The 20,295-nt window shown below is 40.7% G+C and overlaps 1 protein-coding gene across 2 annotated transcripts in view; it reads left to right on the top strand.

Moving 5' to 3' along the window:
• Positions 1–14,077, top strand: part of LOC149134934 (protein Nazo-like) — a 32,370-nt gene extending 18,293 nt beyond the window's left edge. For both annotated transcript variants that reach the window (XM_089353401.1, XM_089353400.1), the window contains 2 exons: positions 12,008–12,169; positions 13,548–14,077. In XM_089353401.1, the coding sequence (XP_089209527.1) occupies positions 12,010–12,169; positions 13,548–13,804 (417 nt within the window). In that variant the 5' untranslated portion in view covers positions 12,008–12,009 and the 3' untranslated portion in view covers positions 13,805–14,077. The remainder of the gene's footprint in view (positions 1–12,007; positions 12,170–13,547) is intronic.
• The last annotated feature ends 6,218 nt before the right edge of the window (positions 14,078–20,295 follow it).

Raw genomic sequence — 20,295 nt, 5'->3', positions numbered from 1 at the left:
GGGAGAAAAACTAGAGGTAGTTGATAGCTTCTGCTATCTGGGTGACCAAGTTAGTAGTGGGGGTGGGTGCACTGAAAGTGTAACTGCTAGAATAAGAATAGCCTGGGCCAAGTTTAGAGAGCTCTTACCTCTGCTGGCAACAAAGGGACTCTCACTCAGGATAAAAGGCAGACTGTATGACGCATGTGTACGAACAGCCATGCTACATGGCAGTGAAACATGGGCTGTGACTGCTGAGGACATGCGTAAGCTCGCAAGGAATGAAGCCAGTATGCTCCGCTGGATGTGTACTGTTAATGTGCATACCCGTCAGAGTGTAAGTATCTTGAGAGAAAAGCTGAACATAAGAAGCGTCAGTAGTGGTGTGCAAGAGAGACGATTGCGCTGGTTTGGACATGTGGTGAGAATGAATGAGGATAGCTGCGTGAAAAAGTGCCACTCCCTAACAGTTGAGGGAACCCGTGGAAGAGGTAGGCCCAGGAAGACCTGGGCTGAGGTGGTGAGGCAAGACCTTCGAACATTGGGCCTCACCGAGGCGATGACTACTGACCGAGACCTTTGGAAATGTGCTGTGCGTGAGAAGACCCGGCAAGCCAAGTGAGATCATTGCCAGTGCCCCTGAACTGGCTCTTGTGTGGGTGGCACATAAGATGTACCATCCTGAGCGTGACCGTTGCCAGTACCGCCTGACTGGCCTTGTAGGGTTTTCAAGCAAGATCGTTGCCAGTGCCCCTGGACTGGCTCTTGTGCGGGTGGCACATAAAAGACACCATTTCGAGCGTGGCCGTTTTCGTGCGGGTGACACATAAAAGCACCCACTACACTCTCTGAGTGGTTGGCGTTAGAAACTCTGCCAAATTAGATTGGAGCCTGGTGTAGCCATCCGGTTGCACCAGTCCTCAGTCAAATCGTCCAACCCATGCTAGCATGGAAAGCGGACATTAAACGATGATGATGATGATAATGATGATGATATATATATATATATATATATATATATATATATATATATATATATATATATATATATATGCATATATATATGAATATATATATATATATATATATATATATATATATATATATATATATATATATATATATATATATATATATATCAAAAATTAAGCAACACGGATTTCAAAGGTGATTGCAGTATGCACGTTTCATGCTACTTCAATGAAACATGCGTACTGCAATCACCTTTGAAATCCGTGTTGCTTATTTTTTGATTTTGATCACCTATCCTTTTGGGATACGATATTCGGGTGCCTACGCATAAGTACCATGTTCAACCTTGAATCTATATATATATATATATATATATATATATATATATATATATATATATATATACATATACATATATGCATATATATATATAGATATAGATATATATATGTATATATATATATATATATATATGTATATATATATGTGTGTGTATGTATGTATATATTTGTGTGTGTGTGTTTGTGTTTGTTCTTCCACCATCGCTTGACAGCTGATGTTGGCATGTTTATATCTCCATAACCTAGCAGTTCAGCAAAAGGAACTGATAGAATAAGTACTAGGCTTATGAGACCTGGGATCAAATGACTGAAACAAGTAAAATATGTATATTAATTACAAAGCCAATCATCATCATCATCATCATCATCGTTTAACATCCGCTTTCCATGCTAGCATGGGTTGGACGATATGACTAGGGCCTGGCAAACTAGATGGCTACACAAGACTCCAATCTGATCTGGCAGAGTTTCTACAGCTGGCTGCCCTTCCTAACGCCAACCACTCCAAGAGTGTAGTAGGTGCTTTTTACGTGCCACCAGCACAGGAGCCAGTCAGGCGGTACTGGCAATGGCCAACGCTCAAATAGTGTTTTTTATATGTCACCTGCACAGGAGTCAGTCAAATGTTTTGTTCACATGCCACCGGCACAAGTGCCAGTAAGGCAAAGCTGGAAACGATTGCACTCAAATGGTGCTTTTTATGTGCCACCGCCATGGTAGTAAGACCGCTGCTCTGGCAGTGATCCCACTTGGATGGTGCTGTTAGCGCTCCACTGACACGGGTGCCAGCCATCAAATTTGGTTCAGTTTCGATCTTACTTGCCCCAACAGGCCTTCGCAAGCAGAGTTTAGTGTCCTATTAAGGAAGGTTGGCATAGGTGCCAGTCATCGAATTTGGTTCAATTTCAATTTCACTTGCCTCAACACGTCTTTGCAAGCAGGGTTTTGCATTCAAAGAAGGAAAGCTATGCATAAGTGGACTGGCTACACCTCTGGTAAAGGCCACGGGTTATGGTCTCACTTGTCTTGCCGGGTCTTCTCACGCACAGCATATTTCCAAAGGTCTTGGTCACTAGTCATTGCCTCGGTAGGCCTAATGTTCAAAGGTCATACTTCACCACCTCATCCCAGGTCTTACTGTATCTACCTCTTCCACAGGTACCCTCAACTGCGAGGCTGTGGCACTTTTACACACAGCTATCCTCATCCATTCTCGTGAAATGACCATACCAGCGCAATCGTTTCTCTTGCATACCACAACTGATGCTTCTTAGGTCCAACTTTTCTCTCAACGCACTTACACTCTGTCAAGTATTCACACTGACATTACACATCCATCGGAGCATACTGGCTTCATTTTTTGTGAGATTACGCATGCCCTCAGCAGTCATGGTCCATGTTTCACTGCTATGTAGCATGGCTGTTCGTACACATGCATCATACAGTCTGACTTTTACTCTGAGCGAGAGGCCCTTTGTCACCAGTAGAGGTAGGAGCTCTCTGAACTTTGCCCAGGCTATTCTTATTCTAGCACCCTCCCCCACTACTTACTGACTTGTCGGCTATAGCCTAGTCACCCATATGATGCTCAAAATATCTGGCAGTGTCGGCTATCACCTAATCACCCATATAGTTAACCAGATGATACACGAAGGAATCATACCCAATGACTGATGTAGCAGCACTATAGTCAACTGCTACAAAGGTAAAGGCGATGCTTTAGACACAAACAATTACAGAGGTATCAAGTTGTTGGACCAGGTAATGAAGGTCACCGAGAGGGTCATAGCCCAACTAATTAGGGAGAGAGTCAGTTTAGATGAGATGCAGTTTGGATTCATGCCATGAAAAAGCACCACTGATGCTATATTTCTGGTAAGACAGCTGCAGGAGAAATACCTAGCCAAAGATAAACCTCTAAACCTCTGTACCTGGCTTTTATTGACATGGAGAACACCTTTGACAGGGTCCCCCAATCCCTTATCTGGTGGTCAATAAGGAAACTAGGGAAAGATGGGTGGTTAGTGAGAGCTGTACGAGCCATGTACAGGGACACTGTTAGTAAGGTGAGGGTTGGCAACGGGTACAGTGAAGAATTCCAGGTAGAGGTAGGGGTCCACCAAGGTTCAGCCCTCAGCCCCCCTCCTATTTATCATAGTCCTCCAAGCAATAACACAGGAATTCAAGACAAGATGTCCCTGGGAGCTCCTCTATGCTGATGACCTTGCCCTAGTTGCTGAGTCACTATCAGAACTAGAGAAGAAGTTTCAGGTGTGGAAGCAAGGATTAGAATGGTGTGGAAGCAAGGATTAGAATGGTGTGGAAGCAAGGATTAGAATGGTGTGGAAGCAAGGGCCTTAGAGTCAACCTAGCTAAAACCAAAGTCCTAATAAGTAGGAAGGTAGACAAGCCACAAACCCCTTCAGGTAGATGGCCCTGCTCGATCTGTAGAAAAGGCGTAGGTAGAAACTCTATAAGATGTACCCAGTGCAAGCTATGAACACATAAGAGGTGCAGCAATATCAAAGGAAATGCTAACTAGCAAGATAGCTTTTGTATATGGCAGATGCTCAGGAGCAATAAACACTGAAAATGTGCAGAGAACAACTTCTGCCATATTCCAGGGAGAAAAACTAGAAGTAGTTGATAGCTTCTGCTACCTAGGTGACCAAGTCATTGAAGTATAAAAATATATATTAACACCTTAAAAGGAATCTATTGAAGACATTGTCCTGCTTACAGATTAAATATGATATAATATATTTATGTATAAATACACAACGAAATTAAAGGTAATGTTAAACCTACTTCATAGTAGTCTTTATTGTGTGTGTGTGTGTGTGTATACATATATATATAGAGAGAGATAGAGATAGATAGAGAGAGAGAGAGAGAGAGAGAGATAAAATGAAAAAACACAGAAGATTTGTTTTGTGTCTCTTTCTCTATTCATATCTGCCACATGTTTTTCCCCACTAAAATATTTTCTACCTTATATATATATATGGTGGTTGTCTACTCCTTAAACAGACTTTGACCACCTCCTGCACCTACACCTTAGCCCTTTCATGGCGTCTGATGTGGCTTTTTAAAACCAGACAGTGTTTTGAAAGAACACCCACACAGATTGCACTTCTGATTTGTACTACCAATACCTGCAAGCATGAATGTCTGTAAATATGTATATATGAATAATTTTAATTTTATATATACACTATTTTTTATCTTTTATATTTTGTTTATATTATTATTATTTTTTTTATCTTTTTATATATATTATTTTATTTATTTATTTATTTATTTATTTATTTATTTGGATTTTTTTTTTTTTTGGATGAGCTGCTCCACATCGGTCACCGGAGTGATATTTGATCACTTTATATATATATGTATATATATATATATATATATATATATATATACATACATGTATGCCTACATACATGCATACATATATGCATAAGCACACACACATGCACACACTTATTTCCGGGAATTTCTGCTTTGTCATTCAGTTATGTGTGTGTATATATATATGTGTGTGAGGGTGTGAGGCAGGCAGAGAGGGGGGGGGCAGGCGAAGGGGAAGGAGAGAGAGAGCAGAAAAGAGAGAGGTGCTGCTGAGAGATAGAGACAGTAGATGTAACTGGCTTTGTGCGTGTGTGTGTGTGTGTGTGCGATCAATACGTCCACAGATATCTGAATGACATATTTACCAGTAGCATATCAAATACCTGTATACTTGCATTGATCTCACACACACAACCACTTATATCTATTGTCACTACCTAGCAACCGAATCAGGACAATTAACCACTCTCCACCCCAGGACAATTCCCAGAAAATAGGTGTGTGCATGTACATGAGTGCGTGTGTGTGTTTATGCATATATGTATGCATACGTATGTGTGTGTGTGTGTGTATATATATATATATATATATACATATATATATATATATATACATTACGGAGATGTACTTGCATAGCAAGTGACCTGATCTGAGATCGTGTGCTGGAACGAAAATAATTGTAGCGTGGAAGGTGTTTATAAGCCATTTAAAATAACACACAAAAGCCATCAGATTCACTTCAACATTTAAATTTAATTTGTCAAAATATTTTCATCGCTTTGAGACCGCGACCTGTTCACTGACAAAATTGTGCTGCAGGTCACGGTCTGAGAGCGACGAAAATATTTTGACAAATTAAATTTAAATGTTGAAGTGAATCTGACAGCTTTTGTGTGTTATTTTAAATGGCTTATAAACACCTTCCACGCTGCAATTGTATATATACATATATACATATATATATAATAGGATTTGTAGTGAAACCTCTCTCTCGGGTATTTATTTACGAATGCGAACGAAGCAGCTAACATCTAGCCTTCAGCCGCCTTGGACCCTGCTGTGTCTGTCACCCTGATTGGCTCTTATTTGCATGGCATTTGTCTCCAGTTCTGTTTCGTGCCAGGGTGAACATCAACCAATTGTGGCCTTCTGTTAAGGTCACATGAGAGAGTGTGTTTCTGGAGCCCCTTTTTACCTATAAATAGCTCTGTTTTATCCACGCCAGTTTGTTGCAACCTCAGACCTTTGCAGCTCTGGTCATAGACCACACAGAACACAGCTCCAGCCACTTTCCAGCGACAACGTCAACACCACCATTCTACTGTCTTCTACAGTCCCGGAGCCAGCACCAACAACAACCACGTTCCTTCTCAACACTGTTTGTGTGGATTGTTTCTACCATGAAAATAACAGCCAGAACAACCATGCGAGAATCTTCTGTACCAAGTAACCGGTCACAGCATCGGAGCTCAACTTCACTTACAACATGTGATACTTCACCTCTGCTATTCAGCCATGACCTCTTGTATACAGACATTCTACCTACTGTGTAACTCTTCTATGAACTGGTACTTTCTTATCTTTGTTCAGGATGCTTACAGACACTCATTCCATGCTCTGTATTTCACATTCACATACACACACATATTATTGTATACATACTATTGTTCATATGACGGCCTGTCTTATATATTGTGTCATTACTTATATTGCGCATAAGCACGCCCACACAGACACACAGTTGACTACCCTAATAAACTTACTCTCTATATATATCTAACGGTTGTCTCTCTCTCTTTCCTTGCTGGCACTTGCTCACATCTCACATGCGAGCCCTCTTATGTTACATTACATGTCTTGTGTCGACCGTGCAACGCGTTAAAAGGAGCCTCTCCCCTTAGTCGCCATCTCCTTTGGTTCGCAGGGTCATTCTCTACAGATTATTATGAAGTAACGTTAGCATACCTTTTATTCCTTTAAGTGACCAAGTTAGTAGCAGGACAGGGTGCGCTGAAAGTGTAGCTGCTAGAATAAGAATAGCCTGGGCAAAGTTCAGAGAGCTCCTACCTCTGCTGGTGACAAAGGCCTCTCGCTCAGAGTAAAAGGTAGACTCTATGACGCATGTGTACAAACCGCCATGCTACATAGCAGTGAAACATGGGCCGTGACTGCTGAGAACATGCGTAATCTCACAAGAAACAAAGCCAGTATGCTCCGATGGATGTGTAATGTCTGTGTGAATACTCGAGAGAGTGTAAGCACCTTGAGAGAAAAGTTAGACCTAAGAAGCATCAGATGTGGTGTGCAAGAGAGATGACTGCACTGGTATGGACATGTGGCGAGAATGGACAAGGATAGCGGTGTGAAAAAGTTCCACACCCTAGCAGTTGAGGGAACCTGTGGAAGAGGTAGACCCAGGAAGACCTGGGATGAGGTGGTGAAGCATGACCTTTGGAAATATGCAGTACATGAGAAGACCCGGCAAGCCAAGTGAGAGCATAATCTGTGGCCTCTGCCAGAAGTGCAGCCAGCTCACTTATCCATATCATTACTTCATTGGACACTAAACTCTGCTTGCGAAGACCTGTTGAGGCAAGTGAAATTGGAATTTGGAATTTGAAATTTGAAACCGAAATCGAACCGAATCCGATGACTGGCACCCATGCCAACTTCTCCTTCATTGGACACTAAACTCTGTTTGCGAAGACCTGTTGGGGCAAATGAAATGGAAATCGTAATTGAACCATATTCGATGACTGGCACCTGTGCCAGTGGAGCACTAACAGCACCATCCGAGCATGATCATTGCCAGAGCAGCTATCTGGCTTCCATGCTAATGGCACGTAAATAGCACCATTTGAGCATGATCGCTACCACTGTCGCCTTACTGGCACTTGTGCCAGTGGCACGTTAGAAAATCATTCGAGCGAGGTCATTGCCAATGCCGCTGAACTGGCTCCTGTGCAGGTGGCACATAAAAAAAAAAATTTTGAGCGTAGCTGTTGCCAGTACCACGTGACTGGCTCTCATGCCTGTTGCATGTAAAAGTACCTACTACACTCTCAGAGTGGTTGGCATTAGGAAGGGCATCCAGCTGTAGAAATTCTACCAGATCAGATTGGAGCCTCAGTCAAATCGTCCAACCCATGCTAGCATGGAAAGCGGATGTTAAACGATGATGATGATGATGATGATTTCGTTTTTGGCTTTGATTTGCAGGATTCTTTATGTAAGTTCGTATGTTGAAGCATATTCTGTTGTGCCTGGAGAGAGTCATTCTCTTTTAGTGCCTTATAATTTAACACACTCACCAGTAAAATTTTCACTTATTTCTTTTTTTATTTTTAGAAATGAGTGGTAATTTTTACCAGTTAGTGTGTTAAATGATAAGACACTAAAAGAGAATGACACTCCCCAGACACTGCCTCATCTTCGAAACGCCTAGTTTAGAATAGAGGCAGCTGATGAAGGAAAAGTTCCATAAGTGGCTCATCTGTTTTCCTATGTGTTCATTCTGTTGTCTGTAAAAAAAGTCTGTTTTTTTATGCTTTATGTTCCCGTTCCTTTTTCTAACGTCCTGTACCCGGATATGCATCTATATATACATGTAGATGTAGGTATGCACATATATGTATGTATACATGCATATGCTCATATATCATTTGTATTATTATATATGTGGAAGCGCAATGGCCCAGTGGTTTGGGCAGCGAACTCGCGGTCATAGGATTGCGGTTTCGATCCCCAGACCGGGTGTTGTGAGTGTTTATTGAGCGAAAACACCTAAAACTCCATGAGGCTCCGGCAGGGGATGGTGGCGAACCCTGCTATACTCTTTCACCACAACTTTCTCTCACTCTTACTTCCTGTTTCTGTTGTGCTAGTAATTCAAAGGGCCGGCCTTGTCACACTGTGTCACACTGAATATCCCCGAGAACTACGTTAAGGGTACACGTGTCTGTGGAGTGCTCAGCCACTTGCACGTTAATTTCACGAGCAGGCTGTTCCATTGATCGGATCAACTGGAACCCTTGACGTCGTAAGCGACGGAGTACCAACAACAACAAATTATTATATATATATATATTCATATATAAATTTAAAAAGAATATAATTACACATTATGAAGGAAATATCATAAACAATTAATAATTGTTCATGAATATTTATATCAATGGCCAAACATGTCATCATAAATTACATTAAACAAGAGAGTTTTTAATTATGGATGAATCACAATTAAAACAGAGAGGGTTGCAAAAACCCTTACATATTTAGAAATAGCAGCCAAAAACCACTATAAAGCCACTATTATCACTCATATTATATCTCCTCAAAATAAAGCTGTCTGCAAGTGACATGACATATAAAATCCACAATTTAAAAATAAAAAGTTAAGTCTCTATTGCAATTTCGAGGTTAGGAACCTGTTATACTATATTATATACCATATCGTAAAATAACAGATATAAAATAGTATAACAGTCTCATTCCTCTCATCAAGAGAATATTCCTATAGATAGGAATAAGGTGCCAGCCTCTATCTACAAGAATAATGTGCCAACCTCTACCTACATATTCAAATTCTGAATTAATTCCAGTGTCATGCACAACATTTCTGAGAAAAGACCTGTAATTCGAGCCACAGCAAAATACTGGATATGAGTGAGAAAATTAAATAATTAAAAAGGAATGTAATATATTACAGAGGATATATCATAAACAGTTGTGGAGGCACAATGGCCCAGTGGTTAGGGCAGCGGACTCGCAGTCATAGGATCGCGGTTTCAATTCCCAGACCAGGCGTTGTGAGTATTTATTGAGCAAAAACACCTAAAGCTCCACAAGGCTCCGGCAGGGGATGGTGGCGAACCCTGCTGTACTCTTTAACCACAACATACTCTTACTTCCTGTTTCTGTTGTGCCTGTATTTCAAAGGGCCAGCCTTGTCATGCTATGTGTCACGCTGAATATCCCCCAAGAACTACGTTAAGGGTACACGTGTCTGTGGAGTGCTCAGCCACTTGCACGTTAATTTCATGAGCAGGCTGTTCCATTGATCGGATCAACAGGAACCATCAATGTTGTAAGTGATGGAGTGCCAACAACAACATCATAAACAGTTAATAAATATTTATGAATATATCAATGGCCAAACATTTAATCATAAATTACAAAAGAAGAGTGTTTATAATTATGAATAAACCACAATTATAATTGCAATTGAGAATTAACCTTTTATTTTTAAATTGTGGATTGTATATGTCATGTCACTTGCAGATAGCTGTATTGTGAGGAGATTTAATATGAGTAACAATAATGGCTTTATAACGGCTTTTGACTGCTATTTCTAAACATGTAAGGGTTTTTGCAACCCTCTCTGTTATAATTGTGATTTATTCATAATTATAAACACTCTTCTTATATATATATATATATATATGACCGAGATCATGGCCATTGTGTTGTGCTTGAGAAGAAGACCCATCAAGCAAAATCACAATCGCAGTTGTGGCAGATACAGGTGTCATAAATCTGGCACCCATGCCAGGAGCATGTAAAACCACCCATTACCCTCTCATAGTGGTTGGTGTTAGGAAGAGCAGCCAGCCATAGAAACCATGCCAAATCAGACTGGAATCTGGTGCAGGCTTCCAGCTTACAAAACCTGGTCAAACTGTCCAACCCATTCCAGCATGGACAACGGACACTAAATGATGATGATGATGATATATACACATATGTATCTATATATATACATATATATATATATATACATATGTGTATATATCTATATATATGTATATATATATATATATATATATATATATATGTGTGTGAGAAAGTTGGTATGTGAAAGCACGTGGTTGGATGTATAAAAGATAATAAGAGTGAAAAAACTACAGAAGGCTTGTGTTACATGGTTAAAGTATATATTTAAATTATGTCAGAAAAATGTTAGAAAAATGTTAGAAAAATATTATAAAATCTTTTTGGTATATAAACATTGTATTTTGAGAAATAACCGGTTTCGTGTTGTCTTTAAGTTTGGGTTTGTATTTTTGAATGAAAAAGGTTTCCTTATTTAATCTAATCTGTGTTGGTGTTTTAATGGCACATTGATAAAAAAGAAAGATTATAAATTGTGGTAGCATTTGTTTTGCGCATTTCTCAATATGATCACTAAAAGGTATCATTCGGTATTCTGGGTGTACAATCTGCTGGCGGTGCAGAGTGCATCTACGTCTGAGCGATAATCCTGTGGACCCTATGTAGATATATATATATATATATATATATATATATATAGAGAGAGAGAGAGAGAGAGAGAGAGAGAGAGAGAGAGAGAAATAAATAGATAGATAGATAGATAGATAGATATGTATATGTATATGTGTGTGTGTGTGTGTGATGGAAGATAAGAGGAGAAATGGTGTTTTTTACGTGCCACCTGCACGGGAACCAGTCCAGCGGCACTGGCAACGACCTCACTCGAATGATTTTCTAGCATGCCACCAGCACAAGTGCTAGAAGTCAACGCTCATAACAATTACGCTCAAATGGTGCTATTTACGGGCCACTAGCACGGAAGCCAGACAGCTGCTCTGGCAATGATTGCACTCGGACAATGCTGTTAGTGCTCCACTGGCACAGGTGCCAGTCATCGGATATGGTTCAATTTCAATTTCAATTTCACTTGCCCCAACAGGTCTTCGCAAGCAGAGTTTAGTATCCAATTAAGGAGAGGTTGGCATAGGTGCCAGTTGTCGGATTCGGTTCGATTTCGATTTCAGAATTCAAATTTACTTGCCTCAACAGGTCTTCACAAGCAGAGTTTAGTGTCCAATGAAGTAAAGATACGGATAAGTGAGCAGGCCACACTTCTGGCAGGGGTCCCAGCCTATGCTCTCACTTGGCTTGCCGGGTCTTCGCACGTACTGCATATTTCCAAATTATATTGATATATTTGGATTATATTGATATATTTGGATTATATTGATATATTTGGACACAGATGAAACATTGAATGCTACTGTTGTGTTGTAAATGTTTCAAATCATATTTTATAAATGAAATTATAACATCTCTGGCTTTTTTTAAATGAATGCATCTTTGCTGGAATAGTGACGATGAAGGCCTTGGTGAGCGGACAGTATTGAAGCAGTGGGGAAAACATCAGTCAATGAGCTTCAATGATGGAGATAAGAAAGGAACAAACATTAATGTTTACACAATGCTTAAATATTCCTGTGAAATAGTTGAAGAAATGAAATCTGAAATGTGATCTACAATTGAATATTGTATGTCTTTCTCTCTTTCATAACACAATTCATTGCTTACAAGATTTGTTATTTCTATTTCAGAAATGGCTCTGAGCAACTCAGCTATTTTAGACATACTCTATCTTATAAGTGAAGAAGAAAACATCAAAGTTACAGTCAGTGAGAGTGCAAAGGGTGGTCTGATAACTGGTATCTCAACTGCTATTGGTGGAGTATTACTAGGGCCCCCAGGTCTTGCTCTTGGTAAGTTATCAGTATTATATATTCATATTGGCAAATGTTTTTCTTCATATGAAGCTGTTTCATATTGTTTACAATTGAAATATTTTCTGGGTTTGTAATAATTCAATCGACATTACTTATGTGGCTTCAATCTTACTGTCTTGGTTTTACTTCCTTGGCAACATTTCTATGAGAGAGATAGAGGGACAAAGAGAGAAAGAAGGACAAACAGAGAGAAAGGACAGAGAGAGAGGGAAGGACAAAGAGAGAGAAGGACAAAGAGAGAGAAGGACAAAGAGAGAGAAGGACAAAGAGAGATGGAGAAGGTTAAAGAGAGAGAGAGAGTTAGTTTGTATGCAGCTTTCAAAGACCTTTCATATAAATATATTGCTCCTATGTTATCAACATTCTGTAACCATGACAACCTTATAGAAACATGAACGAATACTCCAAGAGTCTCCAGCTTCGGCCCGTAAGGAACACCCTTCCAAGTTGCAGGCTTGTTCTTCCTTCTGGAATATTTCATGTTAGAATGTTGTTAGAAATGCTTGCAACTACAGAGCTGGAAGCTGGGAAATCTAGAAATCAGTATTGTGTAATAAAATATAAAATAGACCTGTGAGTGTGTGTGTGTGTATTCGCTTTTCACGTGAAAACGGCTGTGCAAATTGCTTCCCTACTTGGAATGATGATGATGATGATGTGTAAATAAAAAATATAAATGCGCCCTTTTAAAGCCTAGCTAGGCTCATGGGCCCAGTTTCCCGGTTTCGATGGTGTATGTATTCCCCAGCTGGATGGGACAGCAGTCCATCGCAGCGTTACTCATTTTTGCCAGCTGAGTGGACTGGAGCAACGTGAAATGAAGTGTTTGATCAAGAACACTACGTGTCGCCTGGTCCAGGAATCGAAACCACAATCTTACGATCATGATGCCAACACCCTTAACCACTAAGCCACGTGCCTCCACGATGATGTGTAAGGTGTAATTAAATCATCATCATCATCGTCGTCGTTTAACGTCCGCTTTCCATGCTAGCATGGGTTGGACGATTTGACTGAGGACTGGTGGACTAGGAGGCGACACCAGGCTCCAATCTGATTTGGCAGAGTTTCTACAGCTGGATGCCCTTCCTAACGCCAACCACTCCGAGAGTGTTGTGGGTGCTTTTACGTGCCACCGGCACGAGGGCCAGTCAGGCGGTACTGGCGACGGCCACGCTCGAAATGGTGTATTTTATGTGGCACCTGCACAGGAGTCAGTCCAGCGGCACTGGAAACGATCTCAATGGTTTCATATAATAAAGAAATATTTATATGTCCCTGAAACTTTGCTTTAACATGAAGATATTCAACAAAGAATATCTACTCAATAATTGTATTTATTTGCTCTTTTTAGGTGGTACAGCTGGGGGACTTGTAGCTTATGGAGTATCTGGTAATTTTAAATCTGCTTCAGAAATCCTTCATGAACTTCCTGAAGATAAAAAACGATTACTGTGCAAAAAGATGAAGGATATCTTAAAACACATTGGTATATCAGCTTCTCCGCAGCTCTTGAGCTACATTAGATCAGATCAACATCTCTACAAAAATGTTGTGGAGGGCTTGAAATCATTTTTCACAGATGACCTTCAAATGACTTTAAACAAATAATGTATGATTACTTACAAAATCTCTTGATATATTAAAATAACATTTTGAAACAACATAATTTTTTTCTAAGAATTCTATCTATTAGTTTGTTTGGTAAATAATGGCCTATTTTTGAAATATTTGAAAAACTGAACATATGCAAAGGTTTAACTATTCTAAATATGATCCCTGAAAGGTTATGCATTTCAAGGTCATTTATGCCTCTTCAATAAAAACCCAAAGATTTTGATGCCAAGAAATCCTTAGAAATAATAATAAACATTTACAAATATTTGTTTGTGTCTCATTGTGAAATTCTTATTTGTGCCTTGATTACATCCAGACTGGATATATTCAATTCTTTGTGAAACATTAATGAATTCCAACATGTCTATTAACACTGTAGTTCTTATATATTCTAAACACACTGTCTATTTTTGTATGTGTTGCATAGTTCCTGTTGAAGTGGTTGATGAAGTGTTGCATTTGTCTTTCTAATTCTATACAACACTTCATCCACTACATGTGATTCTCTGGCTACAATCAAAAGGACTGGATTAGAGTGTACAAAGGAACCAGGGCTAGGTACAAGGCCATTATAGGAATGATATAAATGGGATCTGCCCGCTATTCATGAGTAACTTCTAGAACAGCACAGAAAGGACCAGGAAAATGATAGATTAGGCCAACTCATGGTATGAGAGTCATGTTCATTGATGCTAACCCTGATGGTGAACTAGCATACCTACTTAGAAAAGCATTAGATAAGGTAAATCTATGGATTAAAATAGCAGAAAGGCCTGGAACCCCCATAAAGTCTCTGATCTGTAAAATTTATCCCTTTGTATGGAGAACAATTGTATGTAGGACGAACCCACAGGTTAACTGTAAGATTAGGAATGTAGTCTATAGCTTACAGTGTACTGGGTGGTAGTGCAGAAACATGACAGCAGCTTCCATTGGAGAGACAGCACACAGCATAGGGGAGTGAATAGGTGAACACTGGCAAGAGTTCAAAGAGAAGAAAAGCTCATCAGTGCTCTACCAACATGCTCATGTAGAACATAGAGGCTTGGTTAATAACATAGAGGTTAAAGTATTATCAATGCAAAGGCAGGTTAACTAGCAAGTTAGTTTTTGTTTGTGGCAGATGTTCAGGTGCAATAAAGACTGCAAACAAACAGGAAACAACTTCTATCTCATTCCAGGGTGAAAAACTAGAGGTAGTCGATAGCTTCCGCTATCTGGGCGACCAAGTTAGTAGTGGGGGTGGGTGCGCTGAAAGTGTAGCTGCTAGAATAAGAATAGCCTGGGCAAAGTTTAGAGAGCTCTTACCCCTGCTGGCGACAAAGGGACTCTCACTCAGAGTAAAAGGCAGACTGTATGACGCATGCGTACGAACAACCATGCTACATGGCAGTGAAACATGGGCTGTAACTGCTGAGGACATACGTAAGCTCGCATAGAAGTGACACAACATTTAGACAGATTACAGAGGACACACACATAGTAATAGACAGACCGAGCCTCAACAGAAAAGAGGAATAGAACAATAACACTCCCCACCACTACACCACACAACATGATGCCTAAAGACAGAAGTGGGGAAAAAGACACAGATGCAAACAGTGTAATACACACACAAAGGAAAAACATGCACTTACCCATGATAAATATAAGAAATAGAGATAAATAAGTAAAGAAAAAAATTATATAAAAGGCATGGATACAAACAACATAGTAAGTAAACCCATATATACACAAACACACATACAGTAATTCACAAATGGCTACAGCAACAACAACCACAATGGCAACAAAATGAATGAACACACACACCCAGAAAGATACAAGAACATTATCAAAAGTAAGGGGCAAGACATGAACATACACACACACACAAACACATGCTCACACATGCACGCACACACATGCTCACACACAGATGCAAACACATGCACTGATAAGGATGTACATCATAGAAGGACAGAATGGACTAAGCAGAGCAGGAGGAAAGGATCACGAGAAGATCACAGATGTGTGATGCAAGATTTCCAGACAATGGACACAAGATGAAATCATCATCATCATCATCGTTTAACATCCGCTTTCCAAGCTAGCATGGGTTGAACGATTTGACTGAGGACTGGTGAACCAGGTGGCTACACCAGGCTCCAATCTGATTTGGCAGAGTTTCTACAGCTGGATGCCCTTCCTAATGCCAACCACTCCGAGAGTGTAGTGGGTGCTTTTATGTGCCACTGGCATGAAGGCCAGTCAGGCGGTACTGGCAATGACCACACTCAAAATGGTGTAGTTTACATGCCACATGCACAGGAGCCAGTTCAGTGGCACTGGCAACGATCTTGCTTGAATATCTTTTCACGTGCCACCGGCACAAGTGCCAGGAGAGCAACGTTGGTAAATGGTGTTATTTACGTGCCACCAGCACTGAAGCCAGACAGCTGCTCTGGCAACGATCATGCTCGGGCGGTGCTCTTAGTGCTCCACTGGTACAGGTGCCATCACGATTTCACTTTCACTTGCCCCAACAGGTCTTCACAAGCCAAGTTTAGTGTTCAGTGAAAGAGACATTGGCATGGGTGCCAGTCGTCGACAATAATAAATGAGTAAAGAATTAATATATAGTACATGTACCAAAGTGATCGATGAGTTTGCCAAAAATAAAAGAAGAATTGAACTGATTTACAAATAAATTTTAAATAGCTCATTATTTCTAGATTCTATTATTTTCTCAGATTTCTTTTGTAACCAACAAATGTCGTTATCAGGGTATTGTTAATGGGGGACCAGCAAGTCTAGTGGAGAGAAGTATCAAGCCTGGTGTATGGCCTGTTGGTAGAAGTGCATGTTCTCACATTAAAGCTGGTTTGTATCACATTCACAGATGGGTGTAGGTGAATAGTTTGAGGTGAGGGAGATTTTAAGGCTCCACTGCTTCATTTTCTGCCTTGGCAATTGGCCTGCATCATGGACTGCATGCCTCAGTTTCCAAGTCATCCTTCACAACTGTATGTATGCATGTATGGATCTGCCTTAAGGCTTTCACTTCATACACGCCAGATCAATTTGATTCATCCTCAGTCAAAAGACACCAGTTGTTATTTTCTTGTTGTTTGTATTTATAATTGTGTACCATGTTCTCCGCTTTTTGTCTTTGTTGCTGTACACATTCGCTAGCTTTCTTACAAACAATCTAATGCTCTTAGCTTAGACTTTTGGGGGGGCAACCAGATCGAACAGTCTCAAGTGTAACTGCCCAAAACTGTAAGGACATCTGGTAACTTGACTGATGAAAGAAAGCCACGAATGAACCATCCTCTTTTTCCTTGTCCTAATTGTTGTTTTTCCTGTCCACCTTTGTATCGTCTACCTGTCCGGATGTTTTATTATCCTCTATTGCACTTTTGCCCCATTTTTTATATTTATATATATGTATGTATGCATGTATGTATGTCATTGTTTAGTTTTATTTCAAGATTTCTTGCCAATAGAAAAAGAGCTGGTTTCTAACCTAGATCCAAGGCTCCTTCATTGGAATTTCAATATCAACAACATGGATTTATGTATGTATGTATGTATGTATGTGTGTATAAATGTGTGTGTGTTGCGTGTTGTGTGTGAGACAGGTAACTTTAGAAATATACTTTTACCACAATAGGTAGATCATGAAATATAGCATAGGTACACTAATTAATTTCCTCAAATTTCGTTCCTCTCTCATGAAAGGTTTTGTACTTCTCTTATTCATGTTGTGACTACCACCCATGCCTGCCCTTATCATCCCTACTGAAATCTTTTTCCATCCCTCTCTCAGCCTCTGAGCCCATTTCAGTATCCTGCTAATGATCATCATCATCATCATCATCGTTTAACGTCCGCTTTCCATGCTAGCATGGGTTGGACGATTTGACTGAGGACTGGTGAAACCGGATGGCAACACCAGGCTCCAATCTAAATTTGGCAGAGTTTCTACAGCTGGATGCCCTTCCTAACGCCAACCACTCAGAGAGTGTAGTGAGTGCTTTTACGTGTCACCCGCACGAGAGCCAGTCAGGCGGTACTGGCAACGGCCACGCTCAAAATGGTGTCTTTTATGTGCCACCCACACAAGAGCTAGTCCAGGGGCACTGGCAACGATCTCGCTCGAAAGTCCTACGACGGCCAGTCAGGCAGTACTGGCAACGGCCACGCTCAAAATGGTGTCTTTTATGTGCCACCCACACAAGAGCCAGTCCAGGGGCACTGGCAACGATCTCACTCGAAAATCCTATGAAGGCCAGTCAGGTGGTACTGGCAATGGCCACAAGGCATAGCAAACACCTATGATATCAAAAATGAAAGGGAATTAAAAATACTTTTTCTGTTTGTTTGTTTTTTCTTTGTTTGTTTCAGTCATCTGACTGCGGCCATGCTGGAGCACCACCTTTAGTCAAAGAAATTGACCACAAGACTTATTCTTCATAAGCCTGGTACTTATTCTATCAGTAAGTTACAGGGACAGAAACACACCAACACCGGTTGTCAAGCGATGGTAGGAGAGGAGAAACTCACACACACACACACACATGCACACACACACACACACACCCACATATATACTTGATGGGCTTCTCTCAGTTTCCAAATCCTCTCACAAGGCTTTGGTCAGCCCGAGTCTATAGTAGAAGACTTGCGCAAGGTGCCACGCAGTGGGACTGATCCCAGAACCATGTGGTTGGGAAGCAATCTTCGTACCACACAACCACTCCTGCGCCATTCTAAGTTCTATCATGTTATGGCCAACCAAAGCCTTGTGAGTAGATTTGGTGGATGGAAACTGAAAGAAACCCATCGTATATATCTATATGTGTGTGTGTGTGTGTGTGTGTGTATCTGTGTGTGTCTGTGTCTCTGTGTGTGTGTGTGTGTCTGTGTTTGTCCCCGCAACATCACTTGACAACTGATGCTGGTGTGTTTACGTCCCCGTAACTTAGCGGTTCAGCAAAAGCGACCGAAAGAATAAGTACTAAGCTTAGAAAGAATAAGTCCTGGGGTCGGTTTGCTCGACTATAAAGGTGGTGCTCCAGCATGGCCACAGTCAAATGACTGAAACAAGTAAAAGAATAAAAGAATATATACACATGTATGTGATGGGCTTCTCTATAGTTTCTGTGTACCAAAGTTCACTCACATGGCACTGATCAACCTCGGCTTCAATTAGGAGACATTGACCCATGGTGCAACACACAAGGATCAAACCAGAAGCCCCATGGAGGTCAATGTTTATCTGTTTTATTCCTTTTTTCTAATATCAGTTTTATTTAATACAAAATTAATTTTCAGGCATAATTTTCACAAGGATGGTGTGAAAGGAGCAAGATGAGTGGAAATACATTTTGTGTGGAAGATTTTGTCCAAATTCTTGCACCAGTTTGTCAAAAATCATCTGTTTCTACAGGAACTAGTTGTTGGCACTCTGTCGCTTACGACGTCGAGGGTTCCAGTTGAACCGATCAACGGAACAGCCTGCTTGTGAAATTAACATGCAAGTGGCTGAGCACTCCACTGGTGGAAGAGTACAGCAGGGTTCGCCACCATCCCCTGCCGGAGCCTCGTGGAGCTTTAGGTGTTTTCACTCAATAAACACTCACAACGCCCGGTCTGGGAATCAAAACCGCGATCCTATGACCATGAGTCCACTGCCCTAACCACTGGGCCATTGCGCCTCCACACAGGAACTAGACAACAAATAGAAAGTGTATTTAGAATATATCAGAATTAATGATAGACATGTTGGAATTCGTTAATGTTTCGCAAAGCTGTGTGGTAAGTAGCTTGCTTACCAACCACATGGTTCCAGGTTCAGTCCCACTGCGTGGCACCTTGGGCAAGTGTCTTCTGCTATAGCCTCTGGCCGACCAAAGCCTTGTGAGTGAATTTGGTAGACAGAATCTGAAAGAAGCCCGTCGTATATATATATATATATATATATATATATATATATATATATATATCTGGACTGGTTCTTGTGCGGGTGGCACATGAGATGCACCATTTTGAGCGTGGCCGTTGCCAGTACCGCATGACTGGCCCTCGTGCTGGTGACACGTAAAAGCACCCACTACACTCTCAGAGTGGTTGGCATTAGGAAGGGCATCCAGCTGTAGAAACTCTGCCAGATCAAATTGGTGCCTGGTGCAGCCTCTGGCTCTCCAGTCCCCAGTCAAACCGTCCAACCCATGCCAGCATGGAAAGCTGACATTAAATGACGATGATGATGATGATAATATATACATATATAAAACTTTGATAACTTTGATAGGTTTCGGCCAGTATAGCCCCAGGCCATGTCTAACTCAATAGCACCACATGGTGAAGTCTTATAATCATATATGGGGCACCATGGCCCACTCTAGCAAAGAGTTATTGTTGGAGATATATCCGGGCGGAGGAGGTTGGTCTGGGATTTTTTGAAAACCAAGTATATTAGTTTATCACTGAAACATGTA

The sequence above is a fragment of the Octopus bimaculoides genome, chromosome 6, assembly GCF_046866305.1.
Source record: "Octopus bimaculoides isolate indiv1 chromosome 6, ASM4686630v1, whole genome shotgun sequence".
NCBI classification, from domain to species: domain Eukaryota; kingdom Metazoa; phylum Mollusca; class Cephalopoda; order Octopoda; family Octopodidae; genus Octopus; species Octopus bimaculoides.
Note: the sequence above shows the minus strand (reverse complement) of the source record. Positions and strands in the feature narration are given on the sequence as shown.